The sequence below is a fragment of the Euwallacea fornicatus genome, chromosome 36, assembly GCF_040115645.1.
Source record: "Euwallacea fornicatus isolate EFF26 chromosome 36, ASM4011564v1, whole genome shotgun sequence".
Taxonomy (NCBI): Eukaryota; Metazoa; Arthropoda; class Insecta; order Coleoptera; family Curculionidae; genus Euwallacea; species Euwallacea fornicatus.
In genome coordinates, this window is record NC_089576.1 from 354376 (window position 1) to 376088 (window position 21713).

The following is a 21713-nucleotide window of genomic DNA, read 5'->3' on the forward strand; positions in this document are numbered from 1 at the left end:
ACTTATGCGATAAACGTTTAGGTAAACCGAAAACCAAAAATTCCTGTGCTGTGTTATGTCTCGTTAATTTACAAATCTGACTTTAACTACCATTATTCCTCATACTTCAATTACCCATAAACATACATTTTCCACTCGCCTTTACTTTTATTGGTAAGCCCTCGTTATTTAACCGTCTGCCTGACGAAATAATAATGAGTAAGTATAAGAAACAAGAATAATCCACGAACCTAAAGCTTCCCGGAGGTTACATGATCGTGGCAGAGGTAGAAGGGGTCGCACCAATATCAAAGAAATGTTCGCTTATCTTTGGCAACGAGAGAGAAAGTTATAAGCGGAATTAACTGCTGGTGCCGACTTCTTGCAGTCGGGCTGAAATACGAGAGCTCTCAGTCTTCGGTAATAAGAGCGTTTTTTTTTTTTTTTTTATTAATGTCGATTAGGTAATATTTAAATGTGCTCAATATGTACCTGCTGCGCGATTTTTTGGTCCTGTTAAGTTGCGCCTGTCTAGTTAAATCGAATAGCACACGGCCCCCTCAAGAGACTCAAACTAGTGAGGATTCGTTAAGTGACGTTGAAGTGCCGTTGAGTTTGCAAAATGCACTCAATTTTTATAATAGTGAAGCGTTAAGGGATCGTTGGTCTCAGTTCAAAAATGAAATTTCCACCGTTTGTCAGAAGGATATGGAGGCGTATTTGGACGGGCTTAGGAAAGCAGATATTTGGGCGTTAAAGAGTAAGTACTGGTATGAGTTCAAAAAAGTTGAAACTGTTTTCGTTTGTAATTAATGGAAATTGAGTGTTAAACTCTCACCTCCGGACCTTATTGCCTTTTCAAAAACGGTGCTAATCCTTTCTTTGGATGTTCACATCACAGTAATGCCGACCCTATACAATTGCCTGCAATTGCTTGCAGCATAATAACTATTTTTCCGATATGCCATCATCGGGTTAATCGGGATTAAAAAAATGCAAATTGAAGTAAGTGAATTACGATACTCATGTCTTTGTAAGTGCTTTGTTTCAAAACTCCTCCGGTATTTGACTCATCGATGAAATTAGCTTTGGGCCAAAACTCGCATGTAATAGATACTTGCTATTACAGTAAGATTGTTTAACTTATATCTAACGATTCTTAATGTCGCAATGCGGATAGCTAACAACTCATGTGCCCCCCTACCCATACAATCCGGGATTAATTACCTTATGGTATTTTCATGCCGGAAGATTGCTCAACATTATTACACTATTGGCAGCAAATATTACTCTAATAATCTGATTGATTTCCTTTCGTTTCCATCAAAAAACCAGCCTACATTTTTGAAATTTAGCTTTGGTCCCACTGAGTACTGCGAAATCCCGAAAATAGATATGCTGGCAACTTTACCTGGAAGAGAATTTCCATAGGAACCAATAAACTGATGGTTGCTGTTCTACTTTACCTTTGCTTCCAGGTTTTCACGGATAATATCCTAGCAAAGTTGCCAGTACTTTGATCTACGAGCCCTAAGATCCCTTTTCTCTTTGTTGTTGACGATTTTATTAAAACTTGTTAAATGGAGTTACTGCAAACTAGAAGGGCCAGTAAATTGTTGAATATAACAACTTTCCATTATCATGTCCTCATCTAAATGAAAGTACTGAAAGTTTCTTGGCTGAGGCTGAAGACTGCAATTTTTGCGATTCAAGTCGGAGCCCCAATCAGTCAAAAAGTGAGGAGTTCCTTCTTGATCGGGGTACTCGAACTTCAACAAAAAATCTGATTTTTTTTCGTTCTGGTCAGCGGTCATTTTGGGTCATCAAATGTGATGGAACTTTCTGGACCGAGCTAGTCGAAAAATGCTGAAGTCTAACCGATGGTCTCGGTTAAAATTAGCCGAGAATTTCTGCGAATATCCATATCTTCTCGATCAGATCAATAGATTAGTGGTACTAATAAAACCTAAAATTTCTTATTTTATATCTGTCTCTGATGGTTAAAATTATCGTCTCGTTGCTGTTAGTCAAATTCGATAATTTTTTCTATTGAAGTCAGTTTGGGTTCGCTCAACCTGAGAGCAAAGATCCCCCTGCAAATGCGACACATTCGTGGCATAAAAATTGCGTCTCCGAACGTGCTACAACCAAATTGGCGCTTGGACACCTGCAACATGGATATCACTAGTGATAAATGTGTCATTGAAAAGGGGCGGACGGGTCTATTCGCAGGGTTTTGGCCCCCTCCTTATACCCCTATCACTTCTCTTCCAGAAAAAATGTTGAAGCCTCTTTGGTTAATCTAGTTTAGAATTGTACGATTTTTTCGGGTCAATCGCTTATGCTGACTCAAAAACACTGAAAGCGCCTTGGCCAGGGGTGACTCCAGGTTATCGGACACAAGTGGATTTTTATTTGTTGTTGGGTCGGGGTTAGCTAAAAAAGCTTTCATTCGGTGTTACCCAAAAGGTATAACACCACCGCAATCGACTTATTCAAGAATGGTGAAAGTTTCTCGATTGTGTTAGGCAAGAATTTTACTAATTTCGTATTTATTTTAAAATCATTAAACTTCTGGTTCAAACCCGTCTGGGTCAGTCAAAGGCGCTGAAATGTTCTCAACTGTTTTAGTTCCGGTTAGTTAATTTTGCAGGTTTCTCATCGCTAATTTGCAACATTCCAATAATGGGGAGTCACTTAAACGGTTCTTACCCACTAAAAATCTCTAGTTTCCTTTTCCTATATCCCCAGGGGATAAATCGTCAGTGTCGAGGGGCCAGGGAATTGGGCTGTCAATTTCTTTGATCTTTGCATCTGTGTCATTTCCAGGGTTGGGAGTATTGCGTCCCCTCTTGCGCCCCACGTTGCAATCGCACGTCCTTTCTCTTCTTTTTTTTTTTGAAACTATGATTATTCTCTCCCTCGAGCGGCATGGTCCATGTGTTTGACCATCGCAGAAAGGGCGTTGCCGTAGCGGTTCCGCTTCCTTCACGAGGGTCGATGAGGAATGTTGGAATTAGGTCGTCCACGCATTTCGTCAGCACGTCTCGCTACTTTCGGGACAATAAAGGCACTGAAAGATGCAGCCGGTACCGATGGCTCTGCGGTCCCCACAACCCCCGCCCATTCTCCTCAATTTTGTGGAACTGAAGCAGCTTCCCTGAGGTTGAAACACCACTGCAGGGTGTGTCAGAAACGACTTTATAATAACGTCGAACTTTTCAAGGGATTCGTGCAAATTGAAATAGATAATTTGTTTAACCGAGATCTTTCCTTTGAATCACTTGGAGCGTATTTGCCTATGCATCGTCTGATTCGATGGACCTAAACAAACAGACGAAAGTAGGTGATTGTTAACGGTCATTTAATAATCACAACTTCCGTTTATTTAGCCAGTTTTCGTTCAAATGCTAAACTCCGAGCCACACTATTGTAGATCCGGTTGAAAAGTAAACGCAAACTTTTCTGCCTTGGAAGTGAATCAGTTTATCGCGCTTAAAAAGTCAAATGTCGCTAGTTTAACTTAATGTATGCGGTGGGTTGATTTTAAAAGTTTGCTTCAGCCTTAATTGGAATTTTACAACTTAAATTTAAATTATATGGAGATGATACGGCTAAAATTATCTTTCAACGATTGATTTAGAATTCTCCAAGTTGGAGCCTTTGAATGGCATTCATATTTGAATAATTATAATGCGAAACACGTGTGTCTCAAATCTTCTCTACACGGGGTAAAACTTATTAGCATATTAAACGTTAAGAGATTAGAACAGGATATATCATCGAGACCGTTATACCGGGACAATGCACATTAAATTCTTTAGAAAGCACTAAATAACTATAACAAATTTACGGCGATTTTGCAACTTGTATCATTCGTGTTATGTGTGCTTTACTCTTGCCCCGAAAACGGGCCTGAGTTCCGCTATAACATGTCAGTCATTAACTCAATTTTTGTTTGTGAAATCAATAATTAACAAGTTACATAATGGCGTTCCATGCATGACTATATGAGTCAAGAGATCGAAATTCTTCGGCTCAGGCAGAACTACCCATTATGTACGTTTTATGGGAGATCGCGCCGAGTCATGACGAGGGTGGTCTAACGTGCAATTGCGAAGACACCTATACATAAACTCAACTTTGTTCTACATTCTTGTGTAACATCCCAAAACAGTGGTGAAAGTTAAAATTGTGCAATGATAGTGTGCACTTTTGGGAACCAAACTTGCGGGTGAATTGTTTCTATGCGAGTTTTACATAAAGAAATAGGTCTAGAAATGGGCGCTCCGTCATGAATAAACTAGCTATGAAATGCTGTTGAAGTGCTACGAAGGCCGTCTTTCAATCGTTGCACATGGGGTTGGAAAAAAACCACAGACAGCTCTTATTCTGGAATTCTGTGGGAAGAGTCTAAAAATTCCTGGAAGCAGTTATTGCGCTCGTTTGTTGATAGAGACAAAATGACACCTTTAACGTTGTTGACTGGTCTTTCTGGCGACTGGAATCTTTGACCACGCAGTCCGGTCATGATTTTCGGAAAGGTAAAGAAATCGTTGGGAGTCAGATCGGGACTGTGCGGAAGGTGGTCTGACAATTTGACGTTGTGTTGTGTTAAAAATTCCATTATTTTACGAATTTCCTTTTCTTACTGGAGGATAATCGGTCCTTTGCGGTTGTTTTATCTAACCTCAGCGATGATTTCCAGACAAGTGGTTGCATACCAATCGGCAGCAGCAGTTCTTTGATCTTGCAGGAGATTTGCTGCTCACGCCGCACTCTTGAGACAAATGTCACTAAGATCTTTTTGGCCACGCATCGAGAGCGGGCGACTTGCGTTGGTTTTCTTTTCACTTGAAATCGCTCAAAAGGACGACCGACCTTTATTTTGGGGCTTATACGAGTAAATCCACGATGAGGGAAGTCCTTTGACACCAATTTACCCCAGCTCCTTTCCGTCCTTCAGCCGACAGATGCGGTACCCAATGGGACACACATTGTTTTACCGCCATTTGTTTATGCAAATTTTTGGAATTAGGGACTTTCAAATCCCCAAAGGTGCCCGAATCTTGCTCGGACCGCTTGTCAACTTCGGAAATTTACTGTATCTACAACATCATACGAATCGTCTTGCAAATGCGAACTTACGTTAACGAAAGCTTCAAATTTTATTGATGAAACTTGAGCAGCGCCGTCATCTATGTCCATATATGCAATACATAATAGACGGTAGTCGTAACAATGTTACCGTTAAGCTCCGAGAATCGGTGCAGATATACACGGCTACTCACGAAAATGACTGTTCATGCATAATGCCTGAAAATACACTGTACATAACGTAAAAGTGTATATATCTATCACGAATAGATGTTTCTACGCTGTTTTTGTTTCAATGAACATATACGTATGTATTGCGAATAAATATAAAATAAAATACGTTACAAAAAAATCACAAAATTAACCATACAAAACATGAAATTCATTTTTGTAGCCTGTAAAAACTTGTAATAATAAGTTTTCCGGCTTAGTTCTCTCAATGACTGATAAGTTTATTCATAAACTATTGTGCTGAGCTTGTTATATTAATTTTGTCAAAAATAATATACTATGAAATAGTATACTGTTATAAAAAAAAATGGAAACTGATCTCACGATGCGTAAATTAGTTTGCAGGTTCCGCAATGAGAAAATATGGTGAGTGAGTAATCAAGACTCATTCCACAGTGCAGTGAATTATAAACAAAAATCGCTATAAGGGATTAATTCGAAGTGAACCTGGAGGAGGACGTAGAAAATTGCTCTCTGAAAAGGACAAAAGATTCGTTTTACGTGAAATGAGGATTAATCCGAAAAAGTTTTTAGAAAAAACGGCTACAACGACAGAATAGCACGAAAAAACCTTGCATATCAACAATTAATCGACAGAATTGTCTTGAGTTCGTAAAAAAATATTTGAATGAATCTGCTGAGTTCGGGGTCACCGTGATTTTCACAGACGAAACAAAAATGAACTTATTTGGATCAAATGGGAGAAAAACTATATGGAAAAACACCAAACACCGAGCGTCATAATAAAAATCTTATTAAAACAGTCAAGCATGTAAGGGGATTTTCAATCTTATAAGGTGCCAAGGGAGCTAGTGGTACGGGGGAACTTGCGCGAAGTTAAGAGTATAAGGGACAAACATGAGTAATATAAAGTAGAATTGCCTCATCCTTGCAGCTAGCTTTAATCAAAGGTCCTAGTCGAAAGCGACACAATTGTGATTAAGCTTCGATCAAAGGCCCAGCCCCGAACTACCCTTGATGCTGTATTTTAGATAAGCTCATATCATCAATCTTATCCTTTAATATAAGTAGCTTTAGGTCCTTTCTTGAACGAACACTTAACATTCACCTTCCCGCTGGTTAAGTTGTTATTAGTAATCTTTGTGCAAGGCAATTTTTAATAAAAGAACAAAAAAAATAGTTCGTAAATCAAGTTAATTCACTCATATCCACCGTGATACTTTAAAAACCAATTGAGACCTTGTGCCAAAAAATCGATCGTGCTAGAGTTTTTTTCCTTTTCATTTCCAACAAGATGACGGTCCCAAGGAGACTGCTGGGACTGTAAAGCAACGTTGGTGCACTTGCACCATGCAAAAGTTGATGGAGTACAACGTGCCAAAATTATAAAATTGTCCGCCTCATTCACCGGACCTACGCCCGTTTGAATATCTACGGAAAATTTAAAAAACGAAAGTCAAAATCACAGCCGGAGTAATTTTTAAAAAAATCAAATACGTAGTCGAAACATTTCTTCAGATGTAGCTAAAAGGTTGGTAAACTCTGTACCATGTGGCTCAAAAGCTGCGATTGAAGCTAACGGACGCGCTACGAAGCACTGATTTCTTCAAATCTGTTAAAGTGATATGTATACCGGGTGGTTCCGAAGTTGGAGTGGTCCTTTCAGTGGCGAATGGAGTTTCAAAAAATGAGATTTTTCCCTTTGACGCTTTTACGAAGTATCGATTTCAACGGAGATACAGGGTGTCCAAGTTTTATTTTAAAAAATTTAATCGGTCAATAACTGCCAAATTAAGTAAAATTTTGTTTGATTATCTGAGTTACCTCGAAAGGAAAATTCTCGTTTTTTGAGCGTTTTTGGAGCCCTATTCGCCGGTTAAAGGATAACTCCAGCTTTGAAATCATACTGCACACTTGCGTTCTCTATGGTTAATTTCGTGTTTAGATTTATAGTCGATTGTTGTTTGCGAGTTATCATTTTCGAATTGAAACTGCTTTGGGGTTTTTCTGTAGCACACTTTATTCAATATTTATTTACAATAAGTATATATTCTTTAAAACATATAAGAGTGTAGAAACATTTATTTGTAGCAGATTAATCAACTTTCACGTTATATACTGCCGATTTTATAACAGTATATGTTTGCATCTGACCTTCACGTTAAATCACTTAAAACCTTCACTTTTTACCGATCTCTGATCAGATCTCGTTAAAGATCGGCTCGATTGACCTAGCTGCGCTTGTGGTCAATTGTTCACTTTCCCAGATCTCCTTGAATCGCCCTTACTTAGCGTACCATTTTGGACGATTTCATTTCCAATGTCGGATATGTTAATGGCAAAACGACGATTTCAGTTTCCCTCCTGCTCAACTCGGATATTTAATCCACTCTCATAAATCCGCGTTATGATATAACTGACAATTAACGTTACATATAGGTAAAATTATGGCCTAAATGTCCACTCTAAATGCAAAAACAAGAAGTAGGTACACGATTATTTTCTATAGCGCATTTTGCATTATTTATTGCTGCCCACTCACAAGCGCCATTCTATTATTCGCCATGATTACCTGCACAGGTAAGGAACCACCGAATTGTTAGTGCTTGTTCTTGCACACACACTCAATTGATGCAAAGTTGGTCCTGTAGAAGACCAATTGATTCGCGGCTCATCCGACACAAGAAACCAACGGAACCTTGAATTATCATGCATAAACAAATACCCAACACTGGCATGAATTAAATGTTCATTTTTCACTTAACAAAGATTATATAATTGGCAATCGTTAATCATCGGAGATAGCTCATTTCGGAGAAGAAAGTGAAAACGTTAAGTAAGAGTGATCTGGTCTTGCCCTAATGACCTAGTTAGCGGGTCTTACCTGGTAGAGCAATGTTTGCATACATGAGTTGCGTTCTGTGTGTTAACATCGCAAGTTTAATGCAAGAATCATGTGAATACCTTAAAAACTCTTAGAGGACTTGAAAGTGATATTCGGCCCCCCGGATAGGTTATCTGGAGGTGGTGCGCACGCGCTTTGTCAATCTCGAAGACCTAATTAAACGCGATTTTTGCGTTTTTTGCGGACTCGATTATCTCTTACCAATAATGCAATTTGAAATTCTTAATTCATTTCGATATGCTGCCTTGTGGGGTCGATATCTTAAGTCCTTCACACAGATTTAATTGGAATTATATGACACAATAATAAAAGAGAAATTTTGTAATAATGGTATTTCTACAGCATTATTGTCTCTATAGGATGCGTTAACAATTCGGACGACTATAGAATTAATAACGCTTGCAAACCCACGATGTTGAATAATATCAAACAATCCAATTGCTGCCCGTGCATGTGGATACACATATTATTGAATAATGCGTTTTGCACAATCAATCGGTTAAATTCTGAAAGTTTTGATGCGAGAAGCTCCGATTTGGTTGAGGATCATGGAACTGTCCCTTTGAACGAAACTTTGTAAATCCTGGTTTAGGACGAGTTGGTCGCAATCCATTCGGGGTCTCAGGAGGGGTTCTCGAATCTCTGGTTATTCCAGAATTCGGTATACAGGATGTTTCAAAAATGTTATGCCAAATTCGAAGAGGTTGTAGAGGACAATGCGGAGAGCAACTTTCAAATGGGGATCCCCTAGTCGAAGACGAGCCGCTTTACGTCCACTGCGAGAGACGGGCAGTTTTAAACCAGAGGGAAGACACGGGTATTCCCGCACTGTAAGGCTATGGGCTTTACAAGAGACTTTGGTGCGCATTGGTCAAATATCTACCACCGGTACGCGCACAATAGCGAATTAAATTAATGGGGCCCACCGAACAGTGTGGCAGGTACTTTACGAGTAATTCTCGCACTCTCACCACTTTCAAAAAGCGTGAGAAGGTTCACGGGTATATTTTTATTATTAATTATTTTTCCCAATGGTTTTTGCCTCATGTAACAACCCGACCGGATTTCGGTTCGACAATTCTGTTCACTGATGAGGCCTGTCTCGCCTGGAATGAACACTTCAACGGTCGCAACAGCCACATACGTGTGGGACGAACGCAATCCTCACCCCGCGTGGAACTGCACATTTCGTCCGTATTGTGTAGGATCGCGTGAACCGACATTTTCACGAGCGATGCAGCGGTAGAGGCCAGCGCTAAATCCCGATTTAAGCCCGTTAGATTTTTTCCTCTTGAGTCGTCGACGTATAAAACTTCTGGTGTTACAAAAGACAAAATATTGAGAATACAAACGCCTTAAATCGATTAAAGCCTCGAAAGATGATATAATTCAAAGAGCTTTACCCCGTTTATTTTCAAGCTCTTATGTCCTAAAATAACGTAAAATACTATGTCCGAAGACATACAAATTTATGTACAAACCATCGTCGAAATTCAAATATTATAATGTTGTTTTTACATCACTGATATTTTGAAACTGAACATATCTACCTGGAAATGGGGTATCCGTCGATTTATACCTGATGGAAAGGAACATGTAGTAAGGTTTTTTTGTAATATTTCTCACAAATTCACCTCAAATAAACCACCTTAAAACTTCATAGATGGTCACGTTCATTTTTATGACGGTTTTAGTATTACAAAAACTTCAGCTAAATAAATACTAAACAGTTTCCCGGTCATTAAATTGATCTGGTAATATTCCCAATCCAAAAAAGAAACTGTGAATGTTTTTTTTACCGGTTTTATGCATGATCAATGTGTAGAAACCGGCTTTGATAACATAGAGAAGAGTTCATCTTCAATATTAGGATGTTGATCAAATTTGTTACGTAATTTTTTACTATAAATCGCAGGTCTACGTCAGCACTAGTTATACAATAACCCCTTAGATATTTTGCTTTAAATGTGTTATATTTGGAAGACAAATCGATTCACAACCAAGACAAAGATATTACTCAATAATTCAGTTTAGACATGCCATAACTAAACTATTATATCTACATACAGCCTTAAGGCGTAAGAGCAAATTAATTACTTAGAAACTGCGTACGTACTAAAGACAATTTTAACACAAATTAGCGTGCGTTAAAGTTCGATTCTTTCGGTAATTACACTTGAGGGCGTTTCTTTGCGTCCTTGTGCTTAAACTTTAGGGGCACAGCTCTGACTCTCCCACATACCGTAAAATTCATCACTTAGCTCCTTGTTTCGCAAACTTGATGACGCGACGATGCTAAACCGCGTATATACTACATGACGAAAACCTGAACTTTGTATTTTAGAAATTGCGTGAAAATTTCGAAGCAGCACTGTGCAGAGACGCACGGTATGTGCATTTGGCAATACTTCACTCGTTCGTTATAATCAAATACAGGAAATAAACTCAGAGCTTTTTCCCTGGTAAAGCTCCAACCCAGCAATGTATTATGACGACTGTTCAACAGTCACTCTGCTCATCCAAAGGTCTCCACAATACCAATCATCAATCCTTTTTTAGTAACTAGCCCCTGTCAAGGTGTTTCATGTTTAAGAGAGCACAAAAATAATCAAATAAATTTACAAATACGGGGAGTTACAGAAATATTGGTACGAATGAGTATAACGCGCTGGCGAATAGAAGAATAGAGCAATTCTATTAAACTTGCTTGTTTTCGATATATCGAACGAATCTTCGAAAATTTGTTACATTTCTCTATTGAACACACTATACGGGGTGATTCAAGGAGGCGGCTCGCCCTTAAAACTTTTTCGTTTGTGAACTTAGAAAGTTGGAATTTGGAGAGAAGCTATATGAGAACGGAGCCGATTGATTGACATTAATGACGTTTATCTGACACTTCCGTTCTAACCGGAAACGCCCTCAACTGACATTTTTAAATGTAATGCCTTGTAACTTTTTAATTTTTTGGAATCTAGCGGTCATTTTTAGTCAAAAAACACCAAATTTTTCAACAAATATGCAAAATAAACGAATCGACAAGTTGTTTTACAAAAATGTTTCACTTTTACGGTCACACGGAAGCGACGCCTTCTGCGGCCGCAAGAGAAGACTTTAGAAACAAAACAATAACGCTCCGATTGTCAACCTTAGTGGCGTCTCTACGTTTCCTTCCGTTTGGTTCGCAAAAAAAAATAAAATTGGCGAGTGAAAATGTGGAAAAGACTCGAAAAATTTTGTGCGGAGTTGAAGATTAATTAAATGGAAACGTCGCGAGTGGTCATACAGTGTCATTTCCCGTTAGAAGCAGGTAAAAATCGCACTTTTAAAACACGATTTTATTTGACAACGCCAGAAATGCCGTGTTGTTCACATTCGGGCGTCCGAAGACTCACGAAATGTTTCGACGAATCAGAAGAAAAAGATCAGGGACGTACGTGCTATCCGGCAGTGCAGTGCTTGCCTTGTCGAAAATAAACGGTAACTTAAGTTCCTCTCCTCGTTTGCTGATGGATCATCTTTCCAAAGGGTCGATTTGAGATAAGTGATTTTATTTTTATTTGACTTGATTGTACCTAATTTAACCTTTCTATTGATGATTACAGTAACTGGTTTTTACTAGCGTTTAGTTTCGTTTTATATCCCTCCTCAAGCGTAGATAACTAAATGTTAACCATGCTTACTCCGTGTATAATAAAAATTCGAAAAACTTAACCGTCGATGATATATGGTATAAGAAAAAAATAATTTTCTACTCTTGTCACTTGCTACTAATTCTCTATCGATGTTCTTAAAGAGCCATAACCGCTTAAATCAAATTTCTTCTCTTACACATATACGGTGAGTTTCATTTGCTTTATCTGAAAGCTTACTTTCAGAGAGCTTCGCGCCCGCACCAAATTTTCAATGATCTTTGGATGAACCGAGTCTGATTCTTTCAAACAATGCGCAAATTTCAATATCTAATAGCATTCATAGTATGTCCAACCAAAATTATCATTTCAAAATATTAAAATATTGACTTAGGCCCCATCACTTCACTTATTGTGAATGCAATTTCATTAACTTTCGAATGGTCTTTGAAAAATAACGTCTAAAAGTTTTTTCAAAATTCGCCATTTTTTTACTTATTACTTTTACTTTACTGCGTCAGCATCCCAAGTGCGTAAAAATTAGTAAAAACATTGAAGTTATCGACACAAATAATTTAAATGAATTTATCATGCCCAAAAACCTTCCTATTTGTTCCCAGTTTGCAGAATTCAAATAATTACTTCGGCAACACATAGAATGAAAACACGCAACTTTTGCACGAGGCAAATTTTGTTGAACTGCTCTATTTTGTACCCTCTCGCACCCAGTACTAATTTCTACCATTGCTTCCGAGACACCCTGTATATGTGTGCTTGTTTTTATTTATTAGTGGAAGATGCCAGCGGCAGATACTCAACTGGTTGGTATTGGGGCAACCATTACTGGCTGGGATCCAAGAACCTCTGCGATAATATCGTGCCTAATCCCAATGGATTCGTTGCGGTCAAGGTAGGTACCTCTAAGTCTGCTATGTGCTAAAGTTACAAGGAATGTTTTTAGAATCGTTCCAGGGTGGTCAAAAGGGCGGTCAAGAAGTACGAACCAGACAGCCCTAGTCAGGCTGTCGGGTATAGAAAAGGCCCTTTGGAGCATACGTCGGTACCACCATTCGCAGTTGCATTTTACATGTTGAAAATTGATTTGAATTCCAGTTTTACTTCCGAGGTAATGAATATTTTTCGAATTGACTTTTTTTTTAGTAGAAAAATTCAGATTGAAAATTTTCAATTAAAGTAAAAGTTAATGGAATTTCATACATAATGGGATTTTTTAATTTGACTGGAAGATTTGAGATACTTTTGATCAAAATTAAAAATCGTGTAAAATGCTGTTAAATATGCAGGTCATAAAGAGAGTTTTATATGTAAACTCCAATCTAAATATGTCTGTGTAAACGATGAAAAAAAACTACGACAGCAAAATCAAATACTGTACGGCCCCGCAGATTACTGCACCGTCATTAATACACTCGTTTATTGAAAATAACCATTTTCAAATTTACTTCATTTAGGAACGCTTCTTATCCGTTGGTCTCTGTTTACCATACATTTGCTCTGAAAATGATGTGAAGACTATAATGGAGCAAACAGCCTCATCCTCCAACACTGTGACCGTACACGTAACTGGCGTTAAGTCTCATTACGACTATTTTAATATTTTCCATGATAAAACATTTTTAGCTCTTTGGTAGGTATGAAAACCCTGTTTCTATTTAAGTATTAAAATATGTTTTCCTAGCTTGGTAACTGCAGGAGTGACTTGTTGCCTGTTGGTTGGCACGTTATTCGATTACTACTTAGAACACCAAAAGAATAAACATGTAGCAAGGATTACTCAAAGATATTCAATGCCTAGTTTGAAGTCGGCTAATGGTATGTATGCAAAAGTCGCACTGCCTAAAAATCAAACCTTGCGACGTCACCATAAATTATTATACAAATTTTTAGTACTAATTAGTTATTAAATTTCGAATTAATTATTTGTTGCACGGGCCGAATAAGTGAACCGAAACCGCAGCAAGAACTACAAACATTGGGGTTATTCAATTTTAACTGATTTGGTATGGTTTGAGGCTCAGTATTTCTTTAACAATAACGATAAACTGAGAGTTTGTTGCGTGATTTTTCACTATTTTTATAGGCAAATCGGGGATTTATGTTGTGAATACCAACGATGGTAATAATAATGGAAACGGGCCTACGATAAGCAATTCTGGGTCTGCTCCTCATGAAACAGTTGCAAGTATGTAATTCCGAGAACAAGATCGGTGCTGGATGTTGTTAAATAACCAATTTTTTCATAATTCTTTGAACTAATACTATAATAATTCTTTTTAACATGTTCGTGTCGTTAAGTTAAGGGAGAGCTTTTCAATCGTCGGTTAAGTCACTGTTTAAAACTGCATTGTCCTACTTTGAAAAAATTGACAGGAAATTGAATGTTGGTCCTGCAATTTCCTAACGTTCATTATAAGTCAGGACTACTGCTGTTAATTTACGAGATTTCCGATTAATAATACAATAATAGGCATAAAGGGATTTGTAACCACTATATACTAACTTTGATAACAATTTGACTGACTATGCATAGTGATCCAAATTGATTATGAAAAACTCCCAATTTGGAAGGAAAACTCATTTTTCTGCTTGCGCGAAATGTAATTAAAAGCATTTGTTAAATCACATTCTAAACATGGCTCTATCGAAAGCTTTAACAAATTCTAATAACATCTCTCAACTATTTGGAATGGGTTATTTTTAACCGATAAATAATTTTTTCTCCTACAACGTTACGTAATTTTCCAGGACTAATCTTCAGAGAGTTAATTCTATCATTTTCCGTGCGAACGAACATGAAAACCATATGCGATAAAACTGTAGGAAGTGACACCATTCCGGTATTACACGGGCTTAAATCCATAAGTATGGCATGGGTGATTTTGGGCCATACTTGCATTATTGCCTTCAAATATTCGGGTAGGTATCACTCGTTTAGATTGAGGAAAAATTCATAAGTTTCTACAATATTTTAGATAACATGGATTACAGAAAGGTGGTACAAAAAGAGCTGTGGTTCCAAACAATCACAAATGGAGCTTTCAGCGTGGATACTTTCTTTTTTGTCAGCGGTCTATTGGTCTCCTTTCTCTATTTTAGAACTAACGCGAAAGGGAAACTTGACCCTCTTTCCAAGGGGAAGAGTGGGTTTGTGGCTGGTTTGCTGCATTTTTGGGGCTTGATATTGTACAGATTTGCCAGGTAAAACCCCTTTTTGATATGTATAAAATATATTTTACACACATTACAAATTTTCTAGACTTACAGTGCCATATTTATTTTCCCTGGGAGTGACAGAGTTAGCCATGAAATGGTTCTATTACAACTCAGTTTTCGAACCTCCCACCATGGACCATGAGACTTGCCCTAAATACTGGTGGAGAAATATCCTTTACATAAACACCTTATTTCCAGTGAATGAGATGGTAATTGCAGCCACAATTCTCCTACATAATAGTATAGATATATTTTTCATTATTTAGTGCATGCTCTGGAGTTGGTACCTCTCAGACGACACGCAATTCTACGCTATTGGAGCTGTTATCCTGATATTAGCTGCGAGGTAAACCTTTTATTCCATACTGTCACTAGGGTTCAGTGATGTGAATTTCCATAATTAGTCTTTGCTATTCTTGTTTTTTCCTAATATTCTTATGATTATTATTAAATATGTCTGCATTGCGTTTTCTATGGACTGATCTACATATGGTGATTATGCGAATAATGTACCATGGCAGTCTCGAATAAAAAAATTAAAAATCTCGAAAAAAAGGAAAACAAGTAATTAGCATTAATAAAAACCTTGTCCTCGTTATTATTTAAGCAGCTTTTAAGGACGTATAGATTTATTGTAGCGTAATAATTGATATATCGACTTTTTCTTAATAAAGCCACTTCAAGTGTGCTGCCTCCTTGCTGATCCTTTTCTCAGTAAGTTCCTGGATAACCACAGGCTACATAGCCTATAGCAACAGCCATATGCCTGGCACCGACGACCCTTTGGCCCTTTTTGATAAAATCTACGACAAACCCTGGACCAGATTGGGGCCCTATATGATCGGTATGTGTGTTGGGTGGCTGCTATTCAAGAAAGATTGCAGAATTTCTATGTCCAAGGTTAATATTGCCTAAAATAATTTTTTGCATCTTATGGTAGTATTGTAGGTTACAATTACTGTCGGCTGGATTTCTTCTTTAGGGCTTCTTTTAGCCCTAGTTTACGGTCTCCACAACGTGCAACTAGACCCTATAGCAGGGGCTGCATATAGTTCCCTAAGTCATTCTGCATGGGCTATGGGCCTTGCCTGGATAGTTGTGGCTTGTGTTACTGGATATGGAGGTAAGAAGTCCATTAACTCAGCATTTTGCCAACAATTTAACATTATATTGTTCCAGGGATAGTAAACAAAATTCTTTCTCTTCCAATCTTGTACCCGTTTAGCAGAGTAACCTACTGCGCCTACTTGGTGCACCCTCTGCTCATCAGAGGAATGGTGATGGGAATGGATAGTCCCCTGCATCTCGGCCGCCTTCCAACCATCATAATCTACATGGGTCAAGTAGTGGCGTCTTACATTATGTCCTTTATCCTTTCGCTGATGTTTGAGGCGCCAATAGTGTCGATGTTGAGGATTATGAGTAAAATAGTCACGCATAAAAAGAGGACGTCGGATAGGTCGGTGTGAAGAGAGATTTGTGATCAGAGCGTGAATAGAACAAGGATCCTTACTTGTTTTTGGACAAAAAAACGTGTCTGGATGAAAAAAGATGTTGCATAAGAATGCAGCAATGTACGTGCCAAATTTGGCATTAATAGGGACGACGCAAAAAAGTACTGATTATTTTGAACGAATTGGTATCATAGAATATAAGATAACTTTAAAAAATTTAAATTACGAAGACGCAAGATTTTATGTAACAAATTGAATAAGATGGTTTATGTTAATTACAACTTGTTGGTTGTCTTGCGAGGAGGATTCCTTTAAAGTGGCACAGGTGTCAACATTCAAAGCCACGATGGCGACGTAAGACTACATTTTCCAAACACTTTAACGTGACCCAATACTTTCCAACGCATAAAATAATTGTTATATTTTATCCCAAATTGCCTTGTTATCGTTAAAATCGTTATTTGACTTTTTTTACAGTATTCTAATTTTTTCTATACGAACTCTTCTTTATATTTCACTGGAGTTTATGTATATTCTAGATAGACAATATCAAATGTTAACGACCATTAATTGGGTAATCTGATGTTAAAAAAGGTCATCACCGCAATAAACAAATTTTACTACTGTCCATACCTACATGTTTAAGTTTAATTTATGTGATTTAATAGGTTTAGCTTCGGTATATCGAATAAAGTCGGAGTATTGAATTTGGGGATTTGAGTCGTGATGTAATTTCGAAACGACAGCCGGTGATAAAATAAGTTACCTTTAACTATAAACTTGTTTTGAGTAGTATTTTCTTTAGGAATAGTTCAGATCCGTGATGAAGCTTAAGGTTATACGCCGTTTTTCATCGAATACCTTCACAATTTTACAACGCATCACCATTCTTTGGAAAGCAAGTAGTCATATGTTCACCTGAAATACAATAATTGGATGAATGATAATAATAAGGCTCTTTTAAATCCAATTGCAATTTAATTAGTATCAACTCATCACTTGCACCGTACATCACGAGACTTTACTATACGTTCGTGCAATTTAACTATTGGTTATCCACGTGATTATTTACGGACAAGACTGTATATACCATAAATATGGGCCCTCCTAATGCATCAATGGCTCTTTAAAAAATCAAATATTAAAAACAAGCATTAAAAATTAGCAACGAAAGCGCAATACCGTAAGTTCAGTATTCAGACTACAGTTAGTTTTGATGGTTCTTAATTCTTATTAGATATTAATTAATATAATAGATAAGACTTGTTCATTCCCTCTTAATTAATCTTTTCTACCAATTACTTAGGAAACACCCTGGAGATATACATAATAGTTACTGAAATAGGATAGTTGTAATAAGATATAATGTGCATTGTAACATGCGAAGGGAGGAGCGCCCCCTGGGTCATTACTACACATCAGCTACTTGGCATTTTTTGCAACTATACGTTCCATGGGATCTGGGTGCTCATGATATGGGCTTTTTCCCGTTGATGATAAATATCCGATATTACGGTATGGTGTAATGCTTGCCAAATCTGTCGTTTAACCGAGAATCTCCGATGTCTGTTGAGAACTCCAATAAGTGTGAGAGTTGAATTTGGAACCCTCAGTAACTTAGAGTGTAGTTTTTTAATTGCTCATTATAAATGTAAATAAATAAATTAAATTATTATTATTAGCAACATTACTTTGTATAAATGTGCCCAGCAGAGTTGCGGAAAAACGTGTGTTTTTTTACTTGAAATAACGCTGGAATTCAGTGTTGTAGGAAATCATCAATACGTCTATAAGAATAAGGACAACGATCCGCACTTTCAAAAGAAAATCCTGTTGAAACCAATTTCCTTTCATTAGTCTAAACTCTCCTTGTTGCCATGTTTCGCACCGAGCCCCATACGTGTACCGCGAGCAGAATTGAACAAGTGAATTGGCGGTGTAGAGATGCTCCCCATTCGTCCTCCACTGGAAGTGGTTAAGAAAAAAGGAAAACGTGTACTGTTTGCGTGTATATGAATGCAGATGCTTACTAAATAAAGAAAACGCCGCTTAGATAAATAAAAGAAAAACATCTTTATTATTGAATAGTTGAACACTTAACAGATCCATCTTTCTTAACTAACCTTGGTTATAAAAGTATTTATGCGATGTGCTATTTCTAGGTGATTTACCAAAACATGCTTACAGCCTAATAGATTCTTAAACGACGTTATTTCAACTCTGCTTTCGTTTTAATGTGTGGCATTAACTGATGGACATTTTGATTGTTCCGCCTTCGGAGTCTTAATTAAATTTACGACTATACTTACACATTAAAAATATAATAATACATATCTAAGAGAAGAAGTCTACATTTGCGGAAGTTGATCAATAGGCGTAGCAAACTTGAAGTCGGGCGGGAAAAGACTGACTGCATGGGGATACATTAGCTTATAAGACTGTCTTATGGTGACATCAGCTACCCCTGCAATATCTCCAATCTCTTTTTGACTCCTTTTGTCCTCTGAAGCCTGGGACGCCATGTAGATTGCAGCTGCCGCAACTGAAATTGGAGAACGACCTGGAACTATATCCAACTCCACTGCTTTCCTTGCAATATGGGTAGCAGCCCTTTGGACCATGTTTGGAAGCCCCAAGTTCGAACAAAATCTTGACATGAAATCTCCAGTGGTAATTAAGTCGACTGAAGTCTCCAAAGCCTTTAAAATCAATTTGAAGCATCTACCAATTTCTCTTTTGCTAATCTTGCTGACTGCACATATTTCTTTGAATGTACGTGGAACTCCCTCTTGTCGACAAGCGATGTACAAGCAGGCTGATGCAATGGCATCATTTGATCTCCCCTTCAGGTTCCTTCCATCGTGGACTTGTTTAAACAAATTGTTTGCCCTGTCTACAATAGTCCTGGGTAAATTAATACGATCCGCCATGGCATTAATCTCCCTGAAGGCATTTATCAAGGCTCGATCTGAGCTGTTCATAGTGCGCCGATTTTGGTACCGGGCCACTCCAAAAGTATCAAAGCTGGCATCACCTCTCCCTGGTCCAATCATGGTAGTTAAGTCAGACCCTCCCAAGAGGGGATTTTCGGGGCCTCCCACACGAGAGGGATCGACTCCGCTCTTTTCATTACTGAACGTTCTCCATTCTGAGCCTACATCAATCACTCGATCTCCCACAACTAACCCACATTCTGAACAGATTTGGTCTCCTGCTCGATAGTCTTCTATCAAAGGGGCGTCGGGATGTGAAGAACAGCAGACTTTATTGGCGTCATATCTGGAGGTACTCGCCATTGCAAATATTAGTGATTTTTAAACTCACTCCTTTCTATAATAGATTATAATGGAAATGATGAGTACAGTATTTGCACGACCCGGTAGGCTGCCTTATCGCGAAAAAATTAAAGTCGTTTTTGTGAAACGTATTAGGAGCAATTACACAAAAATTACTCACGTAAAAAATTGGAAAAACTCTTTAAAAACTGTGGAAAATCATATCAATACTGGAAAACAACACAAAATTTCAGGTTTCACAAATTATTTGGAAAACATGAAATTTGACACTTGACAGTTTTGAATATGACTTAACATAAAAAGAATGGCCTGTCGACAATGACTCACCGAGGTAAACAAAAGTAGTTGTTTTACGACAGAGAGAGAGTTAAGTAGGGAATCATTTCAGGAATCTTGAATTTTTTTTTAACTGACTCCCGACGTTCTTAGCTGAGATATTAATAATAGGAAATTAAAACAATATATATATGACATATATTATCTTTTAAACTTATCAAGTAAACTATTCTGCAACTCGCCAATAGCCAATAATGCCAATTTAACATGGACTTTAACATTCACTGCCAACTGCCGAAGATGGTTAATCTCCTTTTGCAAGAGGTTAAGCCGAATATCTGCATATTTATTAGCTTCATCACAGTCCATCTCCAACAAATATCCTAAACCAACATCCACATACACAGTCTCATAATCACATATTTTGGCAAAAGAAGCTATTTCATGTCCCATATTAAACTGCACATTCATATCCTGATCTTTTTCCTTAAATTCCCTTAACACAGTTAAAATGTTTTTCAGCTCAGTCCATTCTTTGGACTGGTTAGATTTCAGGGATAGGGTTGTTTCAATTTCACGTAGGTCTGGTTTCAGTTTTTCTTCGATGAAGTTTTCATATTCTTGGAGTTTCTTTGGGATTTCCATAACAGCATTTGTGAGATTGATGATGTGTGTAGTTTCTTCTATAGTCTTAAAACTAATTTATTTAATTTCTATATTTCAGGAGTAAGTTGAACGTAATATTAAAAATTATAATGGAGGTAATTTTGATTGTATGGAATTTACCTTTGAACTGTTTTCAGGTTCGTTTTACTCAATCTTAGATAGAGATTACCATAAATGTATTATTATAACTTATAGTATGTTGATTTTGTATTTTTATAGCATCTTTTTACACAATTTATTTCATCTTTTGGTAATGTTTTTTATTTTATTGTTATCTACTGGAACAGACTTCTTTGACATGATTAGATAATCTGAAATGGCAACAGGGCATTTATGCTTCTTCTTTTAATAACATAAAACTAACTGCAAAGTTTAAGCTTTAATCCTGACCTGGAAAGTACTTTTCACTTGGCATTACATGTGATATTTTACAATCTGTTTTTGGTCATTAGTAACTTTTCCCTCTAACACTTTTTTTGTAAATCGGGGAAAAAATAATGTGTTTTATTCAGCAAAAACGTAAACTTCCTGCCTGAACTTACTTCTTAATTTAGCTGTTCACTCGACTGTCAAGAATATTGCTACAGTAATTAATTTGATATTTTTTATTTGGTAAAACAAATAACTATTACTTCAGAAAAACACAAAACTTAATTTTGGCGTGGATCTTGAAAATGAAGCTTAGTAAATTGATGTTTCAGCGCCACTGAATTAACGATTACACTAGAAATATAGGCAAAGGAAAAACCAGATCAATCTACACTCAGTGTTGCCGCATTTCCTTTTCCTGTTAGTTATGAAGCCAACACATGTCGATTTGTTGTACTGATAACAAGGAAGTAAAAAATAACACACATAAAACAAATAAAATCACGCTTACAATTCTGAAAATGCAAATAATTTAATGTATGCTCAGTAAACAGGTCATCAAAGGTAGTGTTAAAGCAATTCCTTATGATGAGTAGAGTGTATTAAAGCGATC

The 21713-nt window shown here is 37.3% G+C and overlaps 3 protein-coding genes and 1 long non-coding RNA gene across 6 annotated transcripts; 1 reads left to right on the forward strand and 3 right to left on the reverse strand.

The window, feature by feature from the left end:
* The first annotated feature begins 430 nt into the window (after nucleotides 1–430).
* LOC136349044 (nose resistant to fluoxetine protein 6) lies at nucleotides 431–18148 on the forward strand. 3 transcript variants are annotated; one of them, XM_066300316.1, is made up of 13 exons: nucleotides 431–739; nucleotides 12597–12715; nucleotides 12767–12931; nucleotides 13278–13453; nucleotides 13505–13638; nucleotides 13907–14008; nucleotides 14572–14742; nucleotides 14799–15024; nucleotides 15083–15248; nucleotides 15306–15385; nucleotides 15714–15939; nucleotides 15988–16162; nucleotides 16219–18148. In XM_066300316.1, exons 1-13 carry the CDS (start codon nucleotides 466–468, stop codon nucleotides 16506–16508), a joined length of 2304 nt encoding a protein of 767 aa, XP_066156413.1. In that variant the 5' UTR covers nucleotides 431–465; the 3' UTR covers nucleotides 16509–18148. The 3 variants fall into 3 exon arrangements, with proteins under 3 accessions (XP_066156413.1, XP_066156414.1, XP_066156415.1); XM_066300317.1 differs by having other exon boundaries at nucleotides 12597–12709; XM_066300318.1 differs by lacking the exon at nucleotides 13907–14008.
* Nucleotides 18149–18547: 399 nt separating this feature from the next.
* TfIIB (transcription factor IIB) lies at nucleotides 18548–20068 on the reverse strand. Its single transcript, XM_066300396.1, has one exon. It carries the CDS (start codon nucleotides 19787–19789, stop codon nucleotides 18842–18844), a length of 948 nt encoding a protein of 315 aa, XP_066156493.1. The 5' UTR covers nucleotides 19790–20068; the 3' UTR covers nucleotides 18548–18841.
* Nucleotides 20069–20266: 198 nt separating this feature from the next.
* On the reverse strand, nucleotides 20267–20710 carry Uxt (Uxt prefoldin-like subunit). The gene has a single exon (XM_066300151.1). The coding sequence runs from the start codon at nucleotides 20708–20710 to the stop codon at nucleotides 20267–20269; it is 444 nt and encodes a 147-aa protein (XP_066156248.1).
* A 163-nt stretch (nucleotides 20711–20873) lies between these two features.
* On the reverse strand, nucleotides 20874–21646 carry LOC136349089 (uncharacterized). Its single transcript, XR_010733758.1, has 2 exons — nucleotides 21274–21646; nucleotides 20874–21042 (listed from the first exon to the last, which is right to left on the reverse strand). It is a non-coding gene; the product is annotated as an uncharacterized lncRNA (long non-coding RNA).
* Between the last annotated feature and the right edge of the window lie 67 nt (nucleotides 21647–21713).